General features: G+C 39.5%; 1 protein-coding gene across 12 annotated transcripts in view; it reads right to left on the bottom strand.

Moving 5' to 3' along the window:
- Positions 1-26,706, bottom strand: part of FGGY (FGGY carbohydrate kinase domain containing) — a 149,832-nt gene that overhangs the window by 43,016 nt on the left and 80,110 nt on the right. For all 12 annotated transcript variants that reach the window (XR_004358612.1, XM_032696825.1, XM_032696827.1 and 9 more), the window contains 6 exons: positions 17,182-17,289; positions 13,929-13,990; positions 8,834-8,981; positions 7,416-7,490; positions 4,173-4,293; positions 1,496-1,590 (listed from right to left, as the gene is read on the bottom strand). Coding sequence is in view for 11 of the 12 variants with exons in the window: in XM_032696825.1 (XP_032552716.1) it covers positions 1,496-1,590; positions 4,173-4,293; positions 7,416-7,490; positions 8,834-8,981; positions 13,929-13,990; positions 17,182-17,289 (609 nt within the window). In the remaining variant the exon portion in view is untranslated. The remainder of the gene's footprint in view (positions 1-1,495; positions 1,591-4,172; positions 4,294-7,415; positions 7,491-8,833; positions 8,982-13,928; positions 13,991-17,181; positions 17,290-26,706) is intronic.

The raw sequence follows: 26,706 nt of genomic DNA, 5'->3' as shown, positions 1-26,706 counted from the left end.
GTTCAAAGGATTCAGTTTCACTGAAAAAGACATCTGAAGGGGTGTGTGATGAACACTGACATATTAATGTATGTATAAAATATATGTATCTGTTCTGACATTATTGGATATGCTTCTGAAATATTTTTGCATATAAGAGCAAGGTAAAAACTAAAAGTAAGTGAATACACCAAAAATATATACGAACACATCACAGAAAACTTCGCAGCATTAGGTTTTTCTAATGGTGATTAAAACAGACTTGATAAAATCAGTTTTGAGATGTTCAGTTATTGCATTGTAATGAAAAACATGGCAGACTCGGAATGAAATATGTATTTGAAGGCAAAAGATTAACAGAAGAGTAAGAAATAAATATAAAGTCCTGTCACCAAAAGTTGCTACTGAAATTACATTTATCAAAACAAGTTCTTCTTACAAGCATTAGAACTATTATATACAGATATTATATATATATATATATATTTGTTGCAATGGCATTCATTTTAATGGGAAAATTCTTATGAAAGGAAACTGCTCTTCCTGCTAACCTACATAGCACTGTAGAATATTCCCATTTGGAGAAATGCCAAGCACAGCCCAGCTCATCAGCTTATGTTGAGCTGTTTATTGATTCCAGTGGAACTGCATCCATTTAACAAGGTCAAGAAGCTGAACTCCCTATTCAGAAAATATATCCAGATAAGCTTTTGTGCAAAATTTCATCTACAAGTATCTGTGCCTGATGTTATAAAGAAAAATGTATTAAATGCACAAGGGACCATCCCAATAAATAAGTTTGTCCAACTGAATGCAGTGTGTTGTTTAATGTCCTCGTGTAGCATGAAGAGAGAAGATGTCTCATACTAGTGGGATTGCCAGGTGGGAAAACAGGCATGATCTGGGGAAGTCAGACCCTTCCTCAGGTTTCTGTAAACCACTGCTGTTTATACAAATGCAGCTAAGTCATGCTTTGCCTGATCCACTGAAAATAAAAGCCTTACTGCTACTTTTGCAACTGCTAATGGATTGAAATAACATGAATAAACATGAAGTTCCATCCTCATTATTAACTCTGCATTCACTGTGGGCAAGACAAGAGCTATAGGTGTGTTATTTTTTACTGCATTAATAGTGCTATGTTGCTTCTTATGTTTAACATTCCTCAATATGAAGGAAGGAAAGTCAGACGAATATAACTGAGATGAAAGCATGACCTTCCTGCAGGATCAGAGCCTTGCTAAATTCCCTGTTTTGTCTGTAAAATTACATGGCCCAACTTCATAGACAGCAGCTTCCATGCATGTCTCTACAGTGAAAAGACAAATGAATACTCAATACACCTAAATGTGGAGTTAAACAGGGGATGGAGAGAAGGCGATACTGGCTCTTGTCCAGCCACGTAGAAGGTACAAACTTTTCCACTTGGGTTGAAGTCTGTGTGTAGTGCCAAAAGTCAAGGTGTAAAACACATTAAAACTGAAGAAAAAAAAAAGTAAAATCAGGTATTTCATACCTGTATAGATGCAAAATCCCCAGAAGCACAAGCTCCAAGAATAGCAGCACCCACCAAAACAGACTCCACCTCTTTGGACAGGACAACAGGCTTCCCTGCACAGGAAAGAGTCAGGTCTGTTAGGGAGAACACAGCAGGACTGCACCAGCAGCACCATAAATAATTAAAGCAAAAAAAGAAATCAAAAAGGGCTTGAAAACCATTATTCATTACTCCATTCAGAGCTACCTTCTGCTGTAGGTTAATGCAAAGCACTCTGCTCTGTGGTTCCAGGCTCCAGGAAAAATGCAGGATTTAAATACAACGATTTCAGCAAATATTAATGCAGAACATAAAGGGCACAAAAACCAACCCCCCCAGATCTTTGACACTGGCTATTTATCTCAGAGGGCTTGGTATAAACTTGTTACCCACACCCTCCAAACCCACGTGCCCATTAAAAGTTAACCTGGAGGGGAAAACAGGGCGGTGTCTTTTTTGTTTCTTTTGCAACAAACAAACAAAAGACTGTTTGTGTTTGGTTTTAAATATATAGCCAACAAAGCCAGTCTGGTTTTGCTGGAAGACATGAAAATATGAGTAGCAAACTTTCTCAAGCTATGTATGAAATAATAAGGGAAATCTTGCCTTCCAAATTGTGCAAGATACTCAAAAACAAAATTAAAACACTGGAAAAACAAACAAACAATATATATTATGAAGCAGAATTAAAAAATATTGTTTCATCACCCAGGGGTACTATCGTGAACATACTTTCCCTTTGGTTCACACAAAGTGTCTGAGACATGTTTCACCGATGTAAAAACAGGAAGAAAAATACTAATAAATAAAAAACAGCCTGCTTTATTAATTCTCCTGAAAAATCTAAACTAAGACCATAAGTCTAAATACTTTTCTAGTTGCACTTCTGATGTTTATCCTCACTAAGCCGAAAAATTTAATATTCCTACAGTATTTGGCATGTGGCTAAATTTCCATTACTGAGATAATGTCATTGAGTGAATGACGATGCAAACACAGGGGTGGAAGGAGGGATTCCTTCTGAGAATAGTCTCCATGATATTACGCCCCAAAAAATGCTGCTCCTGAGAGCCAGCTGGAAGATTAGAAGGAGCTGGAATTTGGAGGAAGACCTAAAGTTAGCCATGAACAGCTCCTAGAGAGGAAAAGGTAAATACACGTTCTGCAAAGTGAGGAATAAAATTATTAATATAAGCAGCAATTACTGACACAAAGTAAATTCTCCTTGCAACAGGCATCCAGTTACATTTCCAGTTACTTTTCCCTGTCACCTGAGCATTCCTCCAGTTCAGCTGGATCACAGCTCAGGACTTGGGTCAACCTGGAACAGCAAATCTAAAGCTCAAGCTCAAAGCTCCAGGGCTGTTTGTCAGGCGTCAGTGAGCAATTTTCAGCGTGCTCGAAAATTTACTGCCCATTTCCCGCATCATCAGAATGAATAGGAATTCTTACCGGGCAAACAAAAAGATCAAGATACTTTTTAAGTGGCCTGTGGAATTATCTATTGGATGTCTGCATGGCTGAGTCATGGGCATTTGCAGCTAACAATAATATATTCAGATTTTTTTCTTTTCGGGAAAGAATGGGGGATTGATCCTGGAATGTTAGTTATTTTATCTGATAGGCTCTAATGAGTTCAACATAACCAAGAGCATTTCAGCGAGATGAACTCTGACATCCCTTGTCAGTCACTGATTTTACAAATGGGGGAGAACTCCAGACTGCAAAAAGGCCTTTTTGTAATGAATTGTACTTGGCCATTAGTTACAGTCAAAGAACTTGTGATTACATTTTAATCAGAATACCTTTTCACAGATCTTTTCTTTTACACATCACAGACCAGCAGCACAACTCCACACATAGCTGAAATTCACCTAAAACATCTGAGTTCTGTAAGGCACAGACTTGACAATATAATTTTTTCACTTTGACTACAATGTAATTAGTGAATTTTTAGGTCAATAGGCATTATGCTTTTTGCTTCTCCATTTCTGTTCTCCTCTCAGGTAAAGCATGTTTTCATCTTCCTTCCTGCATCAAGGTTATGAAGTGTAATTTGATGTCAGGGCAAGACAGATCTCCAGACAAAATGCCCCAAAATTGAGCCTTAAACTTTATTCATGACAGCTCAACTGGTCTTAATTTGAAATATACCCAAAACACACATCATTCAATGTTTCTCTGAAGTCCTTTACACTAAATTTTGTTATTTTTTCCACATTTTTTGAAGTATATTCAACTGACTCGCAGGTGTGCTAAGATGTCCAACACACACAGGCTGAAGGGGGACCAAAAATACCACACAGGCCTGAGATTGCAGTGAAACACAGATCCAGGAGCTTCCTTCTACCCATCAGGAATTCTACAAAACCAAAGACAACACTGTGCAGGAGCAAGAGTCCAGACATTGTCCCCTAAACCATATGAGAGATACAGACATGGAAGCAATAATGGATACAATGCCCAGCAAGAACAGGAAGTGTCACAAGTCAAACAGGATGAAGCTCATAAAGTAATATTTCATGACACGCTTTTTGGCCAAGCAGCAAAATACAGTTCTGTATAAAGAAAGTCTTTATTTTTCCAAAGACAAGGTACTTAGGCACCTAAAATAAAAGCAGTTTACACTCCTTTCCCTGTACTTCCCCTAACTTACCAGTAATGTCAGCGTGCATCTGCACAAAGAGAGGGTTCTTGCTCAACCCACCACACAGAAACAGCGTGTTGATATCATGTCCTGCAGCCTGCATCGTTTCCAAAATATGTCTTGTTCCTAACTTCAGAAAGGGAGAGAAAAACAAGCCAGATGAGCACAGGAGAGCAGCCACAGGAACAGAACTATACTCATGTGCAAAGACATCCCCACCGAAACTTTCTATTTACTTTGTGTAATGGCATCTGAAAATCCCTCTCAGTGTTTCAATTCTGAAGCCAAATAGCAAAACAGAACAAAAAAAGAACAGCAAATTAAAAAACCTATGTTTTCTGTCATTTCAGCAAAAAAGAAAACCTGAAGAATTCTGTATTGGCTTAACTATTTCTCTTGGCCTTTGCCCTACACAAAATAAAATGTTCCGTTTCATGCCTGGATTAATTGAAACATCTCAAATGGAGGCATATTTTAAACTTTTCATTTACAGTCTCAATTCTGAGAAACTCAAATTAGAACAACCAAAGTGAATGCTTTGCCATTTTAAAAATATAGCTTTTCTCTTTTTTTTGCTTTGCTTGCCTCCAGCTCCTCACTGAAGACAACCTTCCCCCTATTTCCCTTTTTCAGGAGTATTTCACATTTCTTTGACAAACTATTTGACCAAAAATAACTCCCAGCTCTTTATAATACCTTGGAAGTTAAGTTTGAAGCTCAGACTTGTCAAATTCAAGGCAAAATGCTGCCCAGGCTGACTCTGTGTAGGTAGATTCCTCACAAAACACAACCTGGTCAGAGTTTTCATAAACTAATGTTTAAGTTTTCTTTATGTCATGCTGCAAGTTCATTAAGATGTCTGCAGCTGCAATAAACTCATCTTCAAATAAAAGCCACTGAAAATGGAACAAGCAGAGTTCCGTGAGATGGAGATATTCACGATGAATGACCAGCACTATTCTGGACAGGCCTTCAAATATATTTTGATTTTTAGGGAAGCAGTTAAGAGGAACATGAGCAGCCACAACCCCAGCTGACTAAATCCATCGCTTCCCTACTGACACAGAGGGCTAATTTCCAAATCCACAATTTTAATTATGGAAAAATAAACTGCTCTAAAAGGAGTCTGTCTGCTCAGAACGGGCCACAATTACATCCCTGATTGTGTTCTCAGCCGTCCAACTGTTGCATTGCATCTTGCAGTGAATGGTTAAAAGGAGATTCTATTTCACTACTTCTGAAATTCAAATTTTTTAACAACTTCTCTCACAACATACACACGTCAAAGACCCTGAGAAAGAACATGCTGTGAAAATTATTTTGTGTTTACCTGCCTGGAAAATTGTATTCACACAGCAATTTAAATTAAAGCCAGACTTATTTCACCGTGGGTGGGGGGGAACTAATTTAATCCTGGATTGGAGAAAATGCAAATTGAGGGGCTTCAAATGCAAATTTTATATAAAAAGAAAAAAGCCTCTCCTGCTGAAAAGAAAACTAGAGATTAACATTCTGTGGGCAGGCCTACACTTTGTACAAGATTTTTACTTGGGTTGAAAGTTTATCTTGCACCCATTGAAGGCAGCTAATGGTGCAGGATTACTACAACTGTTTCCTTCAATAAAAGTGAAGCTAAAATTGGGAGTGAAGGAGCATGGGAGGAAAATTAAATTTCCTAGGTGTCACATTGGCAATTAGTAAATATATCAAGTCAAACCCAACATTCTCTGTCTACTTTTTAGTTACTGTTTCAATAACGCTTCAGGAAAAATGAATTTCCTTGAACTTACAGTGAAAAGAAAACTACAGGATGGCCTCTTTACATTATATCAGCCCAATCAGGTATCAAAAAGATATGCAGCTGCTGAATTTAGTGTTCAACACAGGATTTGTGTTTTACAATAAAATCTGAGCTGTATCATACAATGAGATAATAGGTGACTTTCCCAGGATTTCCAGCAGAGAAGGTTTCCACTTCGTTAGCAGCATATAATCAGAGAGCACCTGTTCCAGACTGGGAAGTTCCTTTCAGGGGCAGTATCAGTCCCTGGCATTGTTCAACCTCTCCTAGGCATTCTTATTTCAATGGTGGGATTATGCTGAAGCATCAGGTATAACCAAGCTACTTTCATCTTAAAAAGGCTCAAAATTCACAACAATGAATTCCAGGCTGGAGTTAAGTTCCCCTTATTTGCTGACTAGGGAGGGTTAACACATAAAATGGACAATTCCCAGTAAATTCACAGCAGCCACCCACCCTCTCCATCCCAGATGGCTGACCCAGCCTAGCAAAGTTGTTGTTTAACCAGGAGAGGAGTTTGGAAGTTTTCCAACCGAATAGAGTTTTGTCAGGAAAACTCCCCAATTCATCAAACTGTTAATGTTTTGCAAAAAATGCCTCAAGTTCAGCAAACTTTAAAAAAATAAAAAAAATCACAGAAAGGATGTCAAAGGAATGTGGATTTTGGTCACCAAAAGGCCCCATGGAAAATACCCTGTGCCAGGTTTTCCAAACAACTTCTGTGACCCAGGTTTTCGCTTCAGAACAGAACTTCTTGTGAACTGGAAATCCTGGGTTCGATAGAAAATCAGGGCAGAAAGAAAAGTATTCCAATAAAATTCCCCATTTGAGTGTTGGCAAACACCAGGGACATTTCAGAGCCTCCCTGCCTGCTCCATACATCCACCCAGCTGGGAGTGCCACGGGAACCAGCTGCTCTCCTTGGAGCAGGGACAAGAGGGGGAAGATCTGCTCTGTTGGGTCTGGGAGCTGTGAACTCAATCTCAGCCCCTCCTGCTCACTGTGGCACAGAGCTCTGCCCCATCCACCAGACAAGCAGGGAAAATCCATGGATTTAGGAACAATCTGAAGCTAAGGCTTTTAGGGGAGCTCAGGGTCCTTTGTGCAATTGCCAAAGCTTTTTTCCCCCCTCTCAGCTTCCCTCTAGACAGCCCATGGTGTAACACTGCTCCATGGACTATCAGCTACTTCCTCACATCTGCACCAGAGGAAAAAGCTCCATTTACAGAATTGCCTCAAGGAAAAGATGTTTTAGGGGAACGTTTTCTGTCTGTCTATTCTCCCACAGTTGGGAATAGTCACCAACACGGATAAACATCATCTTGGTCCTTTAAGAAGTCCATTAAGTGAATTCATGTATTATTAGAAATCTGGTTAGCAGAAGGTAATGATCACTCTTCACAGCACATGAGACAACTCATTTCTTCTTTTATGCACTTAAAATGCCTTACAGCAATGGCTTGGATCGTGGCCAGGTAGATAAGGGCAAGTTCATCCAGACCCCGGGACAATGTCAGTCCAACAACCTGTGCAAAGATCAAAAAGAAAATGTACAAATCCAGCCAACATAAAACTCTATTATTTTCTATGGCTTCTTGTTGTAACAAGTTTTAAACACTAATTCTAAGCCTTACTTCTGTGAGCTGTACACATAATGCTATGTTAAACATGTTATTCCTGATCTGGGGAAGAACCACATAAATTATTCTTGCCCTTGCAAAGAAATAAAGAACAAACAGCATATTGTATGGGATTAGAGATAGATTAACTCTGACAGTTTTATGTTATGATTCAGATATTGCTCGTGAATGTATTTAATGTAATAATATGAAAATGCTATTACATAAAAATAACTTTTTAAAAGCATTTCTCCCCCTCCCATCCAAGCACCCTAACAGTGAAACACAGTTAATAATTAAATACTATATCTTAGCCTCCTTTACTCTGACATAAATCAATACTGCACTGTAGTTACTCTGGATTAATATCAGCATAGGCAAGACCCAAATGCAGCCATAATTATGACAGAAAAAACCAGGCTGCTATCAACAGTATTTGCATAGGGGCATCATACCAAGGAAATTCTGATTCTGCTGCAGCATATAATTCTCTCATAAAATAAAGCAGGTATTATTAGGACCCAAAAATATATAGCCCTTTTTTATTCTTTTAATGTTTCCCTCATCTGTGATTTAAATGCTGTAGTGCTTATACCCTATCCTACCTCAACCTCAAATACTGCAGATTATAGTGCTGGTGAGTAGCTTGAGATGCTCATTTCAAGGACAATATGTCATTTTGAAAGACGTTTTTGCATTAATCACCAGGTATTTTGACATCACCAAATTATACCCTTATGACATTCTTCTGTTACAGTTCTGCACAGCCTTGTGACCCATCTGATCTACCACCATAAGCTCAGTAGAAAGACACATCAAAACACTTAAAGATGGGCTGAAAAGCTGTTTAAAATCAAGCAATCTATCATCAGAATACTTCATGCCTTTTCCAGATAGGTTTACACAAATCTGTGTTGAAATTCATTGCAAGAAATATTCAAAATTTGGTAGACAAGTGAGTTAACAACAGCAAGTGCTGTGAAATGTGATTCCTAGGGAAGATCCTGGGAGACACACACAGCACTCCTCATATTTTTAGAAAATAAATGTGGCTGTAGTGATATCTCAACTACAGTGATCTCTGGTTTTCTACTGAAACATCAGCACACTTCGAAATGCAGCAAGAAACCCAGATCCTCTGTGATAGTGTAAACAGCTAAGGAGGAGTACACTCAAAAGTGAAGAAAAGCTCCTTTTTTTTTTTTTTTTACCCTGTATTGACCTTTTTGCAAAGACAGGCTGTTTCTTACCATGCCCTTTAGTGTCAGATCTGTTAAGGGAGATCTGTTACCATGGAAATCTGGCCAAACATGTAAATCAACAGTGAGGAAACCCACAGGCAAAGATTTCTTAATCAGATCCAGGTGACTGTTCAAGTATGTATATATGCTGTGAGCACTAGGAGAAAAACAAGTTGGAAACAGAGAGGGGAGGTTATTCATCAAACATAAAACATTTGTACTACCATCAAATGCACAAAACCCACCAAAGAACAGCAAAATCCCCCTCCTTGCCAAGCCCATGGCACTGAGGGGATGTCTATCTGCATGTGTGCTCAACAGGCCACCTGAATTCCTTAATTTCATGGGATGAGGGGAGATAATATGACCTTGAGTTTGTACATTGACTCCTCCAGGTCCCTGGAGGAGCCAGAGCTGTTTGATATTTGGGGCTGCTGATGCTTGTCTCCCACAGAACTGTGCTGAAACTGTGCAAGGAAAGCTGGAGAAAAGCAAGTGGAGAGGGAGGAGTGAGGAGGATTCCAGACAGAAGTGAAAATCAAATTCCTTTGCAAATGTTTAAAAATTTCTCTGATTAATCAATAGCATGTAGAGCTTTCCTTTTTTAAACCATAATTATTTCAGTGTGTGTTATGATTAAAATGCAGCACTAAGGGTGGAGGAGAGAAAGTGAGTGGCTGCTACTTTAGGGAGGAGCCCACCATGGGCCTAAATATGATTGCATCTAAGTTCAGATGCTACACCCAACTCCACAATATCCAACAGCCTTTTTCCTGGACCTAGGACTAATGGTGAATTCTTCAGTGCCCTGGCTTGCAGTGACTCTGGTGACATTCCGTTTAAAAAATGTTGCAATTATGTTTGGAATATTTTTTTCAAACACTCACCCTATCACAAACAAATCCATATATATTTTTCAACTCCTTAGAAATCTCCAAGTGGGGCATTTAATTCTAGACATGTGGGTCAATAACAGCATCTAACCCTAATTACAATTGATTAGTCATTGTCTCATCCACTGCAGACCCAAACAGTGATATTCATTTAGCCTCTACATGTATATTCAATCATGCACTAATGAGATCCCTGAGGGAATTTGGCATATGCTTTACTAGTTTGACTTCTGACCCACTAGCAGCTGTATATTTATACTTTGCATTCAACCATTCAGCTGCATGTTTTTTCAATTATACCTTACCATGTGTATGCTATCAGAGGATATCATTCAAAATGAACTACACTTGGAAGACATTAAAATAACTAATTTACATCATTATTCACGTCCTTTAAAATGTACTTTATGTGTCTTCCTGGACCTAAATTATGATAATTTTGAGGTCAAAATCATTTTTTTCCCCTTGTTGTGAAAGTGGCCCTGTTTTCTTCATCCCTAAAGACTGCACTATAAGCAGTACATGCTAAGGATAAAGTAATTTTATTTCCAGTCTAAATCAGGGCTTGACTGTTGGGAAGGGGGGGAAAAAAGGAAAGCTTCACTCAAGAAGACCCACCAGATAGCCCAGCTTCTATCTCATCTCCATCGTGCTTGACTGCTCTCACAAGAATTAGTCATTTGTGCAGCTCTGTCAGAACACAAGGACTGAACAAAAAGAGGCTGAAATTGAGCCAAATATGCTTAAAACCCACATAAACTTGGAATTACATTCTTCCCCACACCTTTTTAAATTTTTTTTTTTCTATATATAGATAAGGGTTCAAGGGACTACACTTGGACTGGCAAAATCCTTCAAACACTTGCCAGTTCCTGTTTCTCCCACCTTTGGGTTATACATAATATTATAGCATCAACTCGCAGAGCTTTCTCTATTCATTTCTATGACAAGGTATCAGTGGCAGCTGCATCTGACCTGCAGAGCTGAGCATGAGCTATTGCTATGAAAAAAGAACTGTGCTGAAAGTAGAGAATAAGAAATCAATGCAAGTTTGCCCAGGTTTATGTTCATACTTGGGACATAACTTCAGAAAGCATCAATCAAGAGGTTGGTATTTAATCTGTTCAAGAATCCTAGAAGATGTCAACAGGTATCTTTCAGGGGACAAAAAAATTAAAATGTCAGATTTCTAAATCAAAAAAAAAGGACTCAAACCATATAGAGGTACAGAAAACTGCCAAATATGGTTATTACGTTCTACTTGAAAGATCCCAGAATTGCTGATGGGTCCTGTATGTGTAACTTCAAAGTTTTATTTTGAAGAGACATCTCTTTAGATGGGAAGTGGCATCGAGATGAATAGGAAAGGGAATTCTGTCCGAAAACACAGCACTTCACAAAGTGCCAGAGGGCACATCAACTTTACTGTCAGGTATTTTTCTCCTCCAAAAGATTAGACATGGTCATTCTAGGCAACAGAATATATGACCATAAATGATCATATTATTTGTTTTGATTTCCCACTCTAGCCTACTTGTACAGGATTTAACACATCAGTGATGGTTAAATGTCAGACCTACACAATATGTAGGTTGAAGAGCAAAAGTGATGCATCACAGCAATTTCTGCAACTCGAAGAATTGCCTGGAAAAAAATCAAGTTTTGTTGTTTGCAGAGTGCCAACCATTTGACCAAATGCTAAATTTACAGCTGTCCAGAAAATCCTCATGTAATTCAACCCTGTCCACTTCCAGTAAAAGAAGGGAATAAAGGACATAGGAATAGCACTGGGAGGGTTGCACAAGCCTGGTCCTCAGCAGCAGTGGTCAGCAGGAGCTGGTTGTCTGAGCTCTCACGCCCTTACAAGTTACCAAAATTACTAAACTGGTGATAAATGCAGCTGGAAAACTGCTCTGGTGTGGGCAAAGGAATAGGAGGAGTCTGCACAAAGAAGCCTCTGGGATAGCTGCTCAGCAGGCACTTGCCATTCCAAACCTGCTTATAGGCAGCATGAGGAGAAAGGAAGGACAGGTTTAGGGATGCAGGAGTAGGTGAGAGGCAGCAGAAAGCAACAGGCAGGGATTTGTGACCTCAGTTGTTCTTGTTTTAATGATCCAGACATGCATGTGCTTAACTCTTCTCAGCACTGCATCTACCATGGCAAGTAAAGGTAATATGGAATTGCACACCCAAACATGGAATTCTCATTTTGTTTTCCTTCTGTGGCCGTTTGCAACTGACTGAACAGATGCAAATTCCTACACCCACACAGAGAACATCCTAAACATAATAATTCTGCTGAAATTTCCAGGCAGATAATTTATCATCATCACCAATAATCCTCCAAAACAAGACACTATGTTCGAAGGGAGCCTGCCAGAAAGATGGAGAGAGACTATTCACAAGGGCCTGGAGTGACAGGGCAAGGGGCAATGGCTTCACACTGACAGAGAGCAGGTTTAGATGGGATATCGGGAGGAAATTCTTCCCTGTGAGGGTGGGGAGGCCCTGGCACAGGTTGCCCAGAGAAGCTGTGATTGGAAATGTTCAAGGCCAGGTTGGACAGGACTTGGAGCAACCTGGGATGATGGAAGGCATTCCTTCTTTAAGTTTAACAGATATTTCAGAAGGGAGGGGAGAAAGCGGATGAGGGAATTAGTAAGTGAATTGTTTACTAAATTTATAGCTATGTAAACATTTCATTAGTAGAGTAATATCTGGAAAGCATTACAAGAATACCATTGAGTAAATTAACTTAATAAAATATTATTACTCTTTTAATAAAATATTACAGTTCTTATTATCAATACTGTTCTCCAGAGTTTTACTAATTGCACGAGACTCAAATCCAAAGTTATGACATCATACCCTTGGATAACATGGAGTTCTATTCCCAGTATTCCATATTTAGTGTCTTGCTCACACCACACTCCAAGTTTTTGCACTATAGCATTATTGTGGTCAGTCAGTTCAGTATCAGACCTAGCAGAGACAAGGAGGCTACTCTGTAGCCATTTTTGCAAAAACAAAAATTGGTTTATCCTGGCATTACAGACTAAACTGTTTGTCCTATGCTTGAGCTTCATATGGGGGCACTGGAAAAATGGCCTAGAAGCCAAAATTCTGAAAAAGCCCCAGATCAATCTTTATTCCAAACATACACAGATGCATTTATTTCCTGATTTCCTTTTTCACAGAACAACAAAGAGAATTCTAGGAAGCGTGAATCTGTTTCATATTGAATGAAGTCCAATACATTTCTGGGAATCCTGGACAAGTTCTTAAAAAACAAGTAAGACAGTGGGCCCTGCAAGGGATGGAAGGGTCATCTAGAAAAACCAGGTAGCTTTATCCCCCCAGGAGGACTGAAAATAACTATGTGACTGTGCATATATGTATCAGGACTGATCCTTGTCTTTTAGACCAGAGGGACAAACTGAAGAGAAAATGCCAATTTTGCTGGTTTTTTTCTTTAATCTGAGGATGAAAAAGACATTAAAAGAGAATAAAATTGTCATCCAATGTGCCCAAACTGTTCAGCTAAGACCTCTCTGGAAGTGATGGGAATCATCTTAAAAGGAATCCAAGCCAAAATCGCTTGACGAAGTCCAGACCAGTCTGGACCGTCTTCATCCACTTCTAAAGCAGACCACACTAAAATTCCACACTGCACACAGTCTGCTGCTCAAGGAATCCAGGAGTTACCTCCAAGTCACTCCTCCATCTTGAGTTTTGTCTGAAAATTCATCCAGGGTTTCCCTGTTCTATTTGTGCTGCCATGCAGGGGTTTTCCATATGGTGGCTATACCTTCCTTTAGATGATTGTTTCAAAAATACTGAATAACATATCCTAATTAAGCTCTATCTCATCCTTGGAGCTTAGTTGTGTCACCTACAAATGAAGACACATTGTTAGCCCAAAGCATAGAGGCGGGTCTGCTGAACAGGGATGATGCTACAGAATCAAGAAATACCCTTGGACAGAAAAGCTGAAAAGCAGTAAGTTAATATCACCACTTAGATATGCCAAAGGTATCTGAGGGGAGTTTAAAGCTTTCATCTTTGAGCAATCACCTGGCAAGCCTTTGTAAATACTTCCAACCCTCTATCAGACTGTTAATTGCCCTGTTTCAGAGTAAGGACACTGCTGAGAATACATTGTGTCATCAGTTTGTAAGGCAGGTGTGTGATAAAGGAATAAGGACAGTGACCTGGCTGCAGCTTTTGACTGTAATTCTGGGAAGGCGACGTGGCCTCGGACCACATGATCGATCTGAAAAAGAGAAAAGCAACATTTTTAGGATGATTACATCTTACAACTTCGGTCCTGGAAAAGGGTAAGGCAGTGTTATAACTTTAAAAGACAAGAGAGCTTCCAAATTACTCATGAAGTGTTAAGTCCTAGTGAAGCCAATGGCAGAACTACCACTGACATTCAGGATTTGGTTTATGAACAGTAAGGAAAAACATCCAACCTTGCACCAAAAACTGGCAAAATGCTAAGTATGCAGCTCCTCAGTCAGGAGAGCAAGGTGACAGGATGACATTTTTCCTGTCTCCAACAGCACCTGAGAGCATGTCCTCTGGTCTCTCCCATTCTCTTGCATGCTTATCCTCATTGGAATTCTACCAGGAACATCTCCTTGGCCCAAATCCCTACATCTTTCTGTATCACTCCGTTGAAATAAAACACAAGGTGTGTTGTCATCCTGATAGATGCTTCATACATTCATTGCAGGAAACAAAATGTATACCCTGAGAAGCAATTACTGCTATAAAGGAAGATCAATATACGCTCTGTCTTATACTGAATTTATAAATCAACTTGTCCTTTCAGTCCAGAGTGGTTACCATTACTCACAAAACAAAGTATCAGGTAGAATAATATGGGCTTTTAAGACAATAATTCAGCAGGTTTTGTGGCCTCTTGGTAATATCCCATCAGAGGTGACAGTAAAAGCTAAGGAGGCAAAACTAGAGCTACTCAAGAGCACTGAGTATTTTTGGCAATACCTATGGGCAGAAAATCACATCAGTATTTAATTTTTAACAGCATGAGTCTAGTCCTGAACGAGTGCAGGAAAACATATAATGAAGCAAACACATCTGAACATAGCAATGAAAATAATGCCTGTTCTTCCTGAGATTGGCATCAGACAGAACTCAAATGTGCGTCTGCATTAGAAACAAAGCTCAGGCCTGAATTCTGCAATCTTGCATAATCCCCTTAGAATACAGGGCCAGCTCATAAATTCAGAAATAAATTTATGAATAAACATCACATGAAAACACTTTTATAGAAAACTGTTACAGGAGTTATGAAGTTAGATATTTAAATGCCCTTAATTCAAGACATGACCACATGAGGGATACACATAGAAACCGTTTTCTGCTATTTTTTATTTCAGTTTCTAATTATGTCATGTCATCCTTTGTCTCTGTTGTGCTATATCTTTCTTCTTATAAATTTTGAAAATCCAGTGCGAAAACCCATCTAACATACAAAAAAAATCAAACTTTTTCAGAACAAGAGGACTTAATCCTTCATTTGGACTCCACAGTTTTCAAAACCCAGCAGATTTCTTTAGCAGTTGTATAAAAAAAAATTAATTAGAGCTTTTTAAAGGGAAGTGTATCAGCTCTACTTTTAAGAAGTTGAACAGACTGTTCACATTTTATGAAAGTAATTAACATTGGGGTGTTGATCAAGCAATGAAAAGAACCCCAAACATACCCTTTTTGTTTGTTTATTTTCAGAAGGTGTGAGAAAGCAGGATCTTAAAAACCTTCAGCTTGAAAATGACAGAGATAATGAATGCCCTGTACCCTCCACACAGAGCACATGCACTGTTACCTCCCATGGCTTTTGCTATGGGTCCTAACAAGACCATCCACTTTTTCCAGCAATTTCTTTAATGATTCAGGAATATCTGGTACTAGAACAGAAAGGATTTTTTAAATCATCTTTTTGAAATGCCCTAACTGTCATAGTACATTTAAAGTGTGGAACTATCCTGAGCCAGCTGAGAAAAACCACTGACTTGTTGTATCCTCTCTAGATCTTAGATAAGAGTATTTACCTGCTTTGGATTAAACAGATAGAGACTTCCCTCTCAAACGTGTTCTTGCAAAGAAACACACAAGATTTGCCACTTTCCTTTTAAAATGGGGGTGTTTTGAGCATATATTATTTTAGATATTATATGTATTTTATATATATATAATTTAGTTTTATTTCTGGTTGTAGCAGTTACCTATAAAATAGGACACTTTTTGGTCCTAGCCCAATCTTGACCTGAAAAATTTAAAGTACACAATTAAAAGAATTAAAATACACATCCCACGTGCTGCAAGAGCATTTTTTAGCCAGAAGGCTAAAGATGGGCTGGTGGTGGGATGGGAAGCAAGGCTGCAGGAGAGAAAGAGGGGTGACTCTCCCACTGAAGCCGTGACACAGAGAGGAATGTCAGGTGAACGTGGCCAAGGGGAGAGCACAGGAGGGAACACCATTGACAGCTCAGTGCTTGGGGTGTGTCTGGGATGATTTGTGCTTCTCATTCAGTGACTGTTCCATGTGGAATGTGTAAGTGCAGGGATTCCCCAATCTATTTCCTGGACATGTTCTCCCATCTCTAGGCTTTTAAAAAGGTGGGTGGTGCTGGGTCTGAGTCAGAGCAGCTACACCTGCAACTGGTGACAGACCAAACTCCACCTGCATATGGTGGGTTTACAGGGGACATCCCCAGGCCTCGCCTGCCTCCTGCAGCTTCTCACAAGGCCTTTGCAGCTCAGTCCTAAGAGCAGTCAGACTGGCCAAGGAGACACACAGGGAGCTCTGGAAGTTTCATGGTTGAGCAATCACGAAGATCTTGGTGGCACTTTTGGACTCAAGCCTAAATACTGTTGTGTACATCTAGCCTTTAAATTTGACATCAATGTTTTAGTTCTGACTTCCTGTAAAAACATTCACTTTTTAGGTAATCCAGCCTGGTAAATTAAATTAACCTAATACAGTTAGACTCTTTGTATTCGAGCAAAGAACTGAGGTGACAGGATAACATGCTACTATATTAGTATCTGTCCATAAAATACATCTTTCACTTATGCCCATCAATGAGCACAATTGATCTATGTAACATAATATGTGCAATTTTCTTTATCTCAGCCTCCTGCTGAAGTAAAGAATGAAGCCTATTTGCCTGTAAGATAATAACAATAATCATCACCACCATAAAAGGAAGACATGCCCTGTATATAATCCCTTATCCATATGCAAATGAACAGTTTGTAAGAGACATAACAATCAACTAATTGTTCATTGCTTTCAGCAGCCTGTATCTCCCATGATCTTACAGAGGTGCTTCAGGCAGAGCTCTGCCTGAACTGACAGTGAAGTTATTCCAAATGACAGCAATTATGCCAGACCTCCCATCTTGGAGTCTGCCTGTGTCTCCAAACACTTACCAGCTTTCCTGTAGCACTTTGACCTCCCTCATTCAACCACAATCCAGGTACCATTGCAGAGAAATATGGTCCCCAAACACCAGGAACAAAAATGGGTTTTTCACTGACCTGTAAAAGCAAAAGAAAGCTCTGGTGAATCAAACAACCTGTCAAAGTAGGGACTTCACAACTAATGCTTGGCAGTTATTGGAGTCCAAGACTGAAACAATTCCTGCTCTTCCACAGGAGTTACCAACAGGAGTGGAGATCCACAGGTATAGATTTACTCCAAGGATAATGTGGAGATCTTCTAATTGCATCATTTTTAGCTCACATGACACAGTTGCAGCTACTTATCACACAAGTGCCCCTAAACAGCTGGGCCTGGCTGAGCAGAAAGGAAGAAGTTTCAGGAATGGGAGCTGTATTTTACAGGAAGAGGGAAATTGCCTCATTTCTCTAAAAAAATGCCTTATTTAGAATGAACAGTTGGATACAACACTCTGTTGACTGTCCTCAGCAAATACAGCCAATGTACTTGGTGATGGGTGTTTGCAGAGTTAGGAATCGGGAGGGAATCCTGCTGACAGAGGACAGTGATGTCCCCCAAGATCTGCCACCAACTCCCAAAGCTGGCAAGGAACCCCAGGCTCCAGTGTTCCCACATAGCTGCCAGGATTGTTGGGTGCCTTGTGTGGAAGCTGCAGACCTGGGCTGGGCAAAGGGGGATGTGCTTGGTATGGCCAACAGGAAACATGTGCCTGGGTAAACATCAGACTCTGCCCCTTACTTAGGCTCAGCTTTACACAAACCACTCCTTCCTTCACACCTGTGAAGGTAGATCAAGGCAGCTATCTGAGCACTATCCTACAGAAACAACAGGCCCCTATTCACACCAATACACCCCTCTGTGTACAGTGACAGCTGCCCCACACAGTATTTTAGTGGTTAGACCGCTCAGGATGTGGGAGACACTGGTTCATTTCCTTTCTCTGCTTCAGAAAATGCAAATTACCAGTTTATAAGGGTGGAGGGCATTTTCCTTCCTCCTATGAAGCTGTTCCACTTTCAGTAGACCTCACAGACTTTCTAGGCTTTCATTCTGGGTCAGCAGAAGGCCTAAGGAGGTCGTAGCACTTACTCCAAAGACTAGTTGTGTATTCCCGACTGGTTGAACAATGAATTCTTGCAGCAGGGGCTGGAGGAGACAGGTCACCATCCCCTGCCAGGCTACCCTCTTCTCTTGGAAGCAGATTTCATGTTTTCTCTTCCAGGACCACATTTACACACTCAAGAGAACAGCAGTGCAGTCCTACACCACCACATGACGCATGATGCACTTCCCATCATTCCATGTTAATGGGATGGCTAAATCTGCAACTGTTGTTTTCTAGAAGGTGCTTTGCTCCCAGAGAAGGAAACAAGAGAATTAATTCCGTAACAAAACAAGTCTGTATGCTTTCAATGCTGTGACAGCAAAAAAAGAGTGGTCTCAGTCAATGGAACAATGGGGTTTTTTTGTATTTAGACCTTGTTCTTCATTAGCAAAATTCTAGACCCATTGAAGGATGCTTAAGGTTTGCTATTGATTCAATAAGGCCTGGACTTCAAGTCAAAACAGTTTTGAGGCCTGTTCCTGTTAAACATGATGCACATTCTCCGTATACTTAAACAGGCCAAACTTTAAAGACAGTTTTTACAAGCAACTAGGGAATACGCTCCAAGATGCAGCTTACTGGCATTTGTGCATCACACATGTTTAGTAAATACAGCAGCAGGGAGGTTTCTGCACAAACAATAGTCTGCTCCAGCCATAAACTCACAGTACAGCTGATTCTTGTCATGAAGTTAAGTAGGAAAACAAAAAACCCAAAAATTTGTTTCTCAAAATAAATCAGCACCATGTCGAGAAATCATGATTTCTCTCAGGAAAGCATCTAACAAATACAGGAATCTTGCTCAGTTCTCCCTTATCAGCTCTAAAGCCCTGACTTACTTTCCCTAAAGATGTACGTGCACACATGTGTCTGTGTGTCTGTGCAAGATTTTGGCTGACTAAACCCATTAAAGAGCAAGAATAGCTGCAATGAATTTACAAAGGCATTTATGACTCGAAGTGGACGAAGCTACGTCAAAAACACTGTGGAGACATTTGGTTTTGTTTTTTTTTCTCTTAAAACTACAAATTAATACAGCTTTGAGTTTTCATCACCTCAACGGGACAAGGCTTCTTTTACAATTTCAATATGAAAATGAAGTGCAAGAAAAAGAAAATCCTAAACTAAGCTGATTTTTAGACCTATTCCACATCACTGACCTTACTGAGAACACACCATGTCAGCATCTGCTCCAAACTGGTGATGGAAGTGTGGGGAGAACCCAAACATCCTGTCTCCTCCCCATCCTATAGCTGTGGACACAGCATGTGTCTCTACAGGTGACAAGAAACATTTAGGGTAAAAGGGGCCTGGGATTTTGAAGTTTTATCTCAGAAATTTTTTGATGCAGCAAACTTTGCAGTGTTCTGTAGCTCACTGAAGGAAAAATCTAGTTACACCAAGTGGATCAAGCTTAAAATCCAACTGCTGTGTAGCCTGAAAAAACAAAGGGCACTGAAAGCATAAAGATGCTTTGTGAAGTCAGGAGAAAGTCTAAACATCAAGAAGGACAATATATTTTATAAAATAAAAACAGAAACCACACCTTTTTTCTATCATCGGTCCTCAATTTACAAAGTTGTCCTCTACATCTGATAACACCAAAAAGTTTAGATTCATTAAAAGACCAAATTCTCTCTGCAGCCAGTACTTCTGCTCTAGTACTTTGGGCACCCACAGGAATTTGCCAGGACAGGATATTTCCATGCTGGCTCCTCTCAAATTACAGTGAGACCTTCCTATCAGCTTACTACTAAGTACCGTCTGTTCACATTCCAGAAAACTTTCAACACATGAACAGAGCAAACAAGGGAACTGGGAATTGCCACGCTGATGGATAGAGGCAGTGGGGTACTTGGTTATCAGTTTTGTTGCTGTGGGAACTTTTAACTGGAATAAAAGAACCTTGGCTATCATGCATTATTTGATGATAGGCACCATCAGATCTCCTATCTCCTCCTCTCAGTTAAGGGGTTTAATTCACATTTTTCAGACTCTGGGTTTTGATGCATGTGGAAAGCAAAAATTGGGAATAACATTCTCCCCAAAACAGACACACAGTCTTTGAGAAGTAACATCCTTCCATAGCTCTATGCATAAAAAATAGCAAATGGTTTCCATTTCCCTTTCTTGAAATATTTGGATGGTCTTTCAAGCCATGCAGCAGCTGGCATTTGTATTTTCATAATAAAAGGTCCATATTCTGTTTGAGTATACATCCCACCCAATCCCACCAAAACACATGACTAGACATAAGTGTAAGGTTGGAGAAAAAGCACAAAGTTTGCCACAGAACCCAGAAGAAAAGCACAATTTGCCAGATTCGGGGTTATTTTTGTTACACTAATACCATGTCTCTTTTATAGCTTTCAATTGCCTTCAGACATTCTCATGATGATATAGGAGGATCAATGCCATTTTTTTTTCCCTTTAATGAGCTTAAGAAAATCCTTAATCTTTTTAGTAGAAAAACAACATGTGTTTTAGATTTATGGGGAATTGATTTTTATTTTGAAAGCAAATAAGAGATGTCATCCTTCTATGGAAGTTAACATACAAATTCAAAAGGAGCCTCAGATTTTCTGCCTTCCATTTAACTGAAATTCCTTCTGTGACACACTCCTATTGCAAGCCATGTTAATGTTTATTATCTTTTACATAGAGCGAAACTGAACACAGAGAGGATTTCCTCTGCTAGACCTGAGAATGATCTCTGCCCAACAACGAAGCAGGAATTAGAAGACTGGAGATGAGAAGCTCAACTTATTCACACTTTGAGTCATAAGCTGCATCTATAAATATTTCAGTTGAACATGTTCACACCGAGATTGTTGCCCCTATGTGTGATGATGCCAACTTACCCAAGGATTATACTCAGCCATGCTATTCCACCTCACAGTTACTCTGTCTGTTGATGGGAAAGAATCCCTTTTGTGCAAGAAAATGTCACCTTTCCATGTCTCCCCAACACGCACATTCCTACTTGCTCAGCCCCATCATTTCAGATGAAATGAGCATTAAGCATTTCCAAGATTCCTGCTCATGTGAAGGGAAAAAGACTTGAACACCTTCTGAAAGGGAGAAGAAGGGAAATAAAGTTCTGTCTGGGAGGGTTTAACTTCGGCATGTGCTTTATAAAAGATCATACTAATATGTAAGATATGTAAACATTATAGAGCAATCAGAAACAAATGAAATGATGAATTCAGTTTAACAATATTCAGCTGTGGTGCAAGTGCCAGAAGGCACTTTTTGTTATGAATAGATCATTTGGATGGGTTACAGACCAGATTTGAACCCTGGCGTGTGCTAGGAAAATCAGTGTCAAACTACCTCAGATCAGAAGGTATCAGAAGTACATCTGGCAGCCCACAGAAATAAAAAATGTCTTTAAAATACATAAAGCTGCATAGAACTAGGCCAAAGTATGAGAAGACCTGCTTAAATGACACTAATATGAGATCTGTAATGTACTTAATTTATTAGTCTTTCCCACTTGCCTCTCCCCTCAGAAAAAAAAAAAAAAAAGAGGCAAAAAAATTCACTTCTATTATTAAAGTCATAGAAAAAAAGCAGGACAGGCTAACTCAGAGCTCATGTAAGTGAATCAGGGGAGCCAGTGCCTTCCATCCAAAGTAAGTTCAGCTTTCAGGACTATCATTTGGTTCAAGGACAGAACAGAACACAGACCTTCACAGAGGAGCATCTCCCAGGCATCCAGCCATCCCATAAAATGAGCAAGTGGTAGTGGGAGATTTATTTTACTTAGCTTTGTTTTGCCAGACTAGCCATAATGATCAGGCACATGCTTGTGTTTCCTCCTCAGTTTTATGTAAATGTTACGGCAATCAGAGACAAGATAAAATAAAACACACCACACTGGCGAGAGCAGGTTTGTGGAATCATGAATTTCAGCAGAATTTTCTTCCTTAGTTGACACCATCTGTTGCTGGTGTAGGCTTAGACAAACTTCTTCAGTAACACTGACAGAGAACTTGCTATTACCTGAAAAGTAAATCTTTATATTACCAAGGTATATCCATATTGTGCCATTTTCATTTCTGCTTTCCAATATTGTGTCTCTGAGATCTGGCAGCATTCTGGTACCACTATCAGATTTTCTATTTACTTACAGAGACAGAAAATCAGATTTCTGCTGAACTCTTCTTGAATTACACTCACATGAAAGCAAAATTAAACCTTCATTCTATTGTCACAACTTTTTTAGAGTAACCATTTGCTAACGAGAAGCTAGGTCAGAAAATTTGTTTGAAAATCACCTCACTTATCAGCTTCTATAGCCAGAAATTCAAAATAACAGCTGCTTTTGTTAGGCTAAGACAGGTATGAAGAAAAGATCTAAGATATTAATGGAGAGCAGGGAAAGAAACAAGGAAAAGCACCATATCAGTCACCAACTAATAAATGCCCTTTACAGTTCGGCACTTTGATCAGTGACAAGTCAAATACTTTCATTAACTTCTCTGCTGACTTTTAACTTTCAAAGTTTCTGACTGACTGTGGATTGAGAATACTGACATTCATTCAGGTCAGGGACTTTACATCGATGCATAAAATCCTGTATTAAGAAAACTGTATCATTTTGCTTTTGCTGACAGATGGGTCTTATATAGCTCCTCGACCCCAACTCTGACAAAGAATGAAAGAGATTCATAAAAAAAAAACAGCACTCAAAGGGAAACCCAAGAATGTTTCATTTCTGGGTTTCTGGTTCAAACTTAGGTCACAGTAATAGCTACTGAATGTGTGATTTAATAACAGCACTTGCTGGTGGCATTTATATTAACGGGGTGGAGTTGGGGCATGAAATTGTGTTTTCAGAGAACTGATGCCTACTCTAAAATTGCCATCCTGGCATGATTTCTCAAGCACTAGATGGGTTTAAAACTAAGCTTCCCTCTAACTCTGGAGGCAATTCTCTACATTAAACCTATGGTGCACATAGTCAACTTCTTAAAATATGCTTATTATTAGCAGCAATTACATGTTAAACACATAACAGCATCCCAGTTTTAGCCTGATGCAAAATGTATTTAAGAAAACAAGGTCTTGGAACACAAGAAATGTACTTCAGAAAACAAAGGAAATTAAAATTTATTAATATTCCAATTCCTATAGGTCATCCACTACCAGCAATTTATTTGCTTATATTTTAAGCTCAGGTCCCTGGCCATCATGGGTTTGCTATGCAACTGCACAGCTTGTGGTGGCAAGTCACCCAGCTCTGCTCCACGTGACAGGTTGGCATCCCCTGAGACATCCACGGTGACAGATTTACTCTGCAATGATATTAAGACTAGGCCACAAAAATGTTTGCACAGAGCTCACTTTATCCCACTGGAAGCATGGAATTTACTTGAGTGGCAACAACACAGAGAGAGAACATGGACTTCGGGGTTCTGCCTGAACACATCTGCCCACGGATGGTTTTGGTAACCTGTTTACATCCAGTTGAAGAATTCAGGCTTATGTGATACAAAACACTTCCATAAATGCCTTGCTGAATATGCATCCCATCATTTATTGCCAAGGCTATGCCACAGAGACCTGTAAAATTTTTAAACCTTAGTTAATCTCATTTAGCTCTGAGAATGGCAACAGAGTGAATCAAAGCAGAACAAAATTCTCCAACTATGTCGATCAAGGTTGTGCAACAACAAAACCACAATATTCAAAGCCATCAGGCAGTATTTTTGCAGCACAAGATACTGCAAGATAAGATTTCTGACTGTGGAGCCAGACAAGGTTGAAAGAGGCAGATAGAAAGGCAGATACCATCCAAACCAGAAACAATCATGCAAGAGAATCAAAGGGTTCTGGGCACTGCTCAGAGCATAAACTTATGGCCAGAGAGTGGTCTGTGGGAGGGAGGTTGAAACAGAAACATGTATTCAGTATTATTTTTTTGCCCAAGTTGGTTTCTTTCATGTTGGCTGTAGTACTGCCATGTTTTATGTCCCCCGTGTCCCCTCACTGGCCCTGGGCTCATGGGATGAGTGTGAAGGGTGACTGCTGGCAGGGCTGGAGCTCTGGTAGAGCCACATGTACCTCCTGAGTCCTCAGGACCTGAGGCCACTGGCATGATGGGCCTTGGAGGAGAGTTTACAACCAGAAAATCTAATTGTATTGATATTGCTTATTTACCCACCACAACAGCACTAAGAACACAAGCCTAGCACATTTCAGCTCGGCAAGGTGCCAAGTGCAGCTCACCACAAAGGAGGTGGGTGACAATATGGAAACAAAGATCTTCTTATTTTTGCTGCTTACTCTGAAATTGATAATATCACAAACTTGTCTGGCAAAAATCAAACCAGTCACAACCACAGGAACAGGTTTAAGTAAAAATTACCAGAATTAGAAACATACAGAGAGTATGCACAAATGCAGACTGGTATCTGAAATTTCTGATGATGATTTGGAGCCCATATCCCAGTGCAACCCCTGTGTTCATTATTTCCCAGACAAAACTCTCAGATACAACCTAAAACCAAGAGACACAAATGGGTTCTTAGGGACTACTGTTACCCCTTATTGCAAACAGTAACCCATCTGAGAAGGGCAGCAAACTGCGAATTACACGCACGCAGAACTATTTCTAATTTTCTAAGTTCTTCATAAAACATTAACTGGTCTACAAACTAGAGACCAAACAAAGTACGTGGTTAATACCCAGTAAAGAAACAACACTCCTAGGGCAACCTGATTGCTTCATCTCTGAAAATATTTCAGGTGAGTTATGTGTTGGGACTATATACTGCACAAACTGTCTTTATATCTAACAAGAATTAATTTGAGTAAAACTTCACTCAGTTTATTAAACATTCCCATAGTGAGATTTTTATTCAAGGCTAAATAAGGAAAGGTATTTGAAAAATGTTTAAATCTTACCATTTTTAATAAAAGAATAGGTTGACTCACAATAACATTAGATATTCAAGTTGTATTTAGTTTATATTAATTGGTATAAAGAGAAATTTATTTGGCCCAACAGCTCAAGAGAAGAGAAGAAGAAGAAGAGGAGAAGAAGGTAGAAGGAAGAAGAAGAGGAGGAAAAAGAGGAGGAGAAGGAGGAGGAGGAGGACAAAAAGAAGGAGAAGGAGAAGGGGAAGGAGAAGGGAAGGAGAAGGAGAAGTAGAAGGAGAAGAATGACTTGACTAGACATACTCCTCACTAAGGAAGATGACCACATACTCAAACATTTAGAGCTTTAAAACTAATCCACCAGCAGAAATATAAGGCAGTGTTTGGGTGTTTCCCCTTTCACCCAGAGGATACCAGATCTTAAAACTGTTAAAACACATCAATTACAATGTTGTTTAAAACTGGTAACAACAGCAACAAAAAAAATCACATTTAGCAAAAAGACACCCCTGTTTTACTCAGCTGTATTTTAAAAATGTAACAGATCAGACTCTCGCCAAGAGCAGTGAATGTAAGAAGAGGTCACAGGCTGCACTTGTATGAGTGAGTGCTGTGGGGCTGAACTAACTCACTGTTCTCCTTAAACAGAGCACAGAACCCCCTACACCTCTGCATGGAGGCCCATTTTCTGACAGCAGCCAGGTCCAGCCTCTTCATCTCAGCTGCCTGTGGGTATTTTATGCTTTTTTTCAACGTGCCGCATCAATTTTCAGCCCAAGGTATGTTTGGTATTAGGACATCTCAGGGTACAGCCACATGAATAAATTATTATGGGCAAAACTAGGAGGACAGTTGCCCAGCAAAACCACCTCTACTCATCATCCTTCTGTGGTGTATCGTGTGACAGATCCCAGGGACCTCGCACATTCCACAGGAAACCAGGGCCAGGAGTGCTGCTCCGAGCTGCTGACACCGTGCAAATACACACTATAGATTACTCAGTTAATTTCTTCATCTGCCTCTGCTCCTATTACTTGATCATACAACAGGATTTTAAAATTCTACTTTTACTATTTTTTTTCTAATACCGACCTTATGAAGGAAGCTTGCAGTGGTATCAGCTTCAAACATTAACCAGCAAAGCTGGACAACTGATACGTGTTTTAAATAGAACAATCTTTTTCACATCATAAAATCCTGCCATTTTCCCTAGGAGAAAATAGAGAGCAAGACTGGTACCTACCTCTCCTACTGTAAACTTTTTACTTCCTCCCTTTGCACTCAAAACTCCAAATTCTGAAGCAGAAAATAAAAACAGGAAAAAATTTAAATTATACTGGAAGCAAAATGCTCTTCATTTTTTTGCCTTACTATTATCTATTTTAAAACTGAGATGTTAATAAAATATCATTTCTCTGCCAAAAAATTGTATTTTTATAGATTACTTTTTCAGCCAGGAAAAGATTTTAGTAAAATGAGAGACAGACAGAGAGAAGAAAACTTC

This window comes from Chiroxiphia lanceolata, chromosome 9, assembly GCF_009829145.1.
Source record: "Chiroxiphia lanceolata isolate bChiLan1 chromosome 9, bChiLan1.pri, whole genome shotgun sequence".
Classification (NCBI taxonomy): domain Eukaryota; kingdom Metazoa; phylum Chordata; class Aves; order Passeriformes; family Pipridae; genus Chiroxiphia; species Chiroxiphia lanceolata.
Note: the sequence above shows the minus strand (reverse complement) of the source record. Positions and strands in the feature narration are given on the sequence as shown.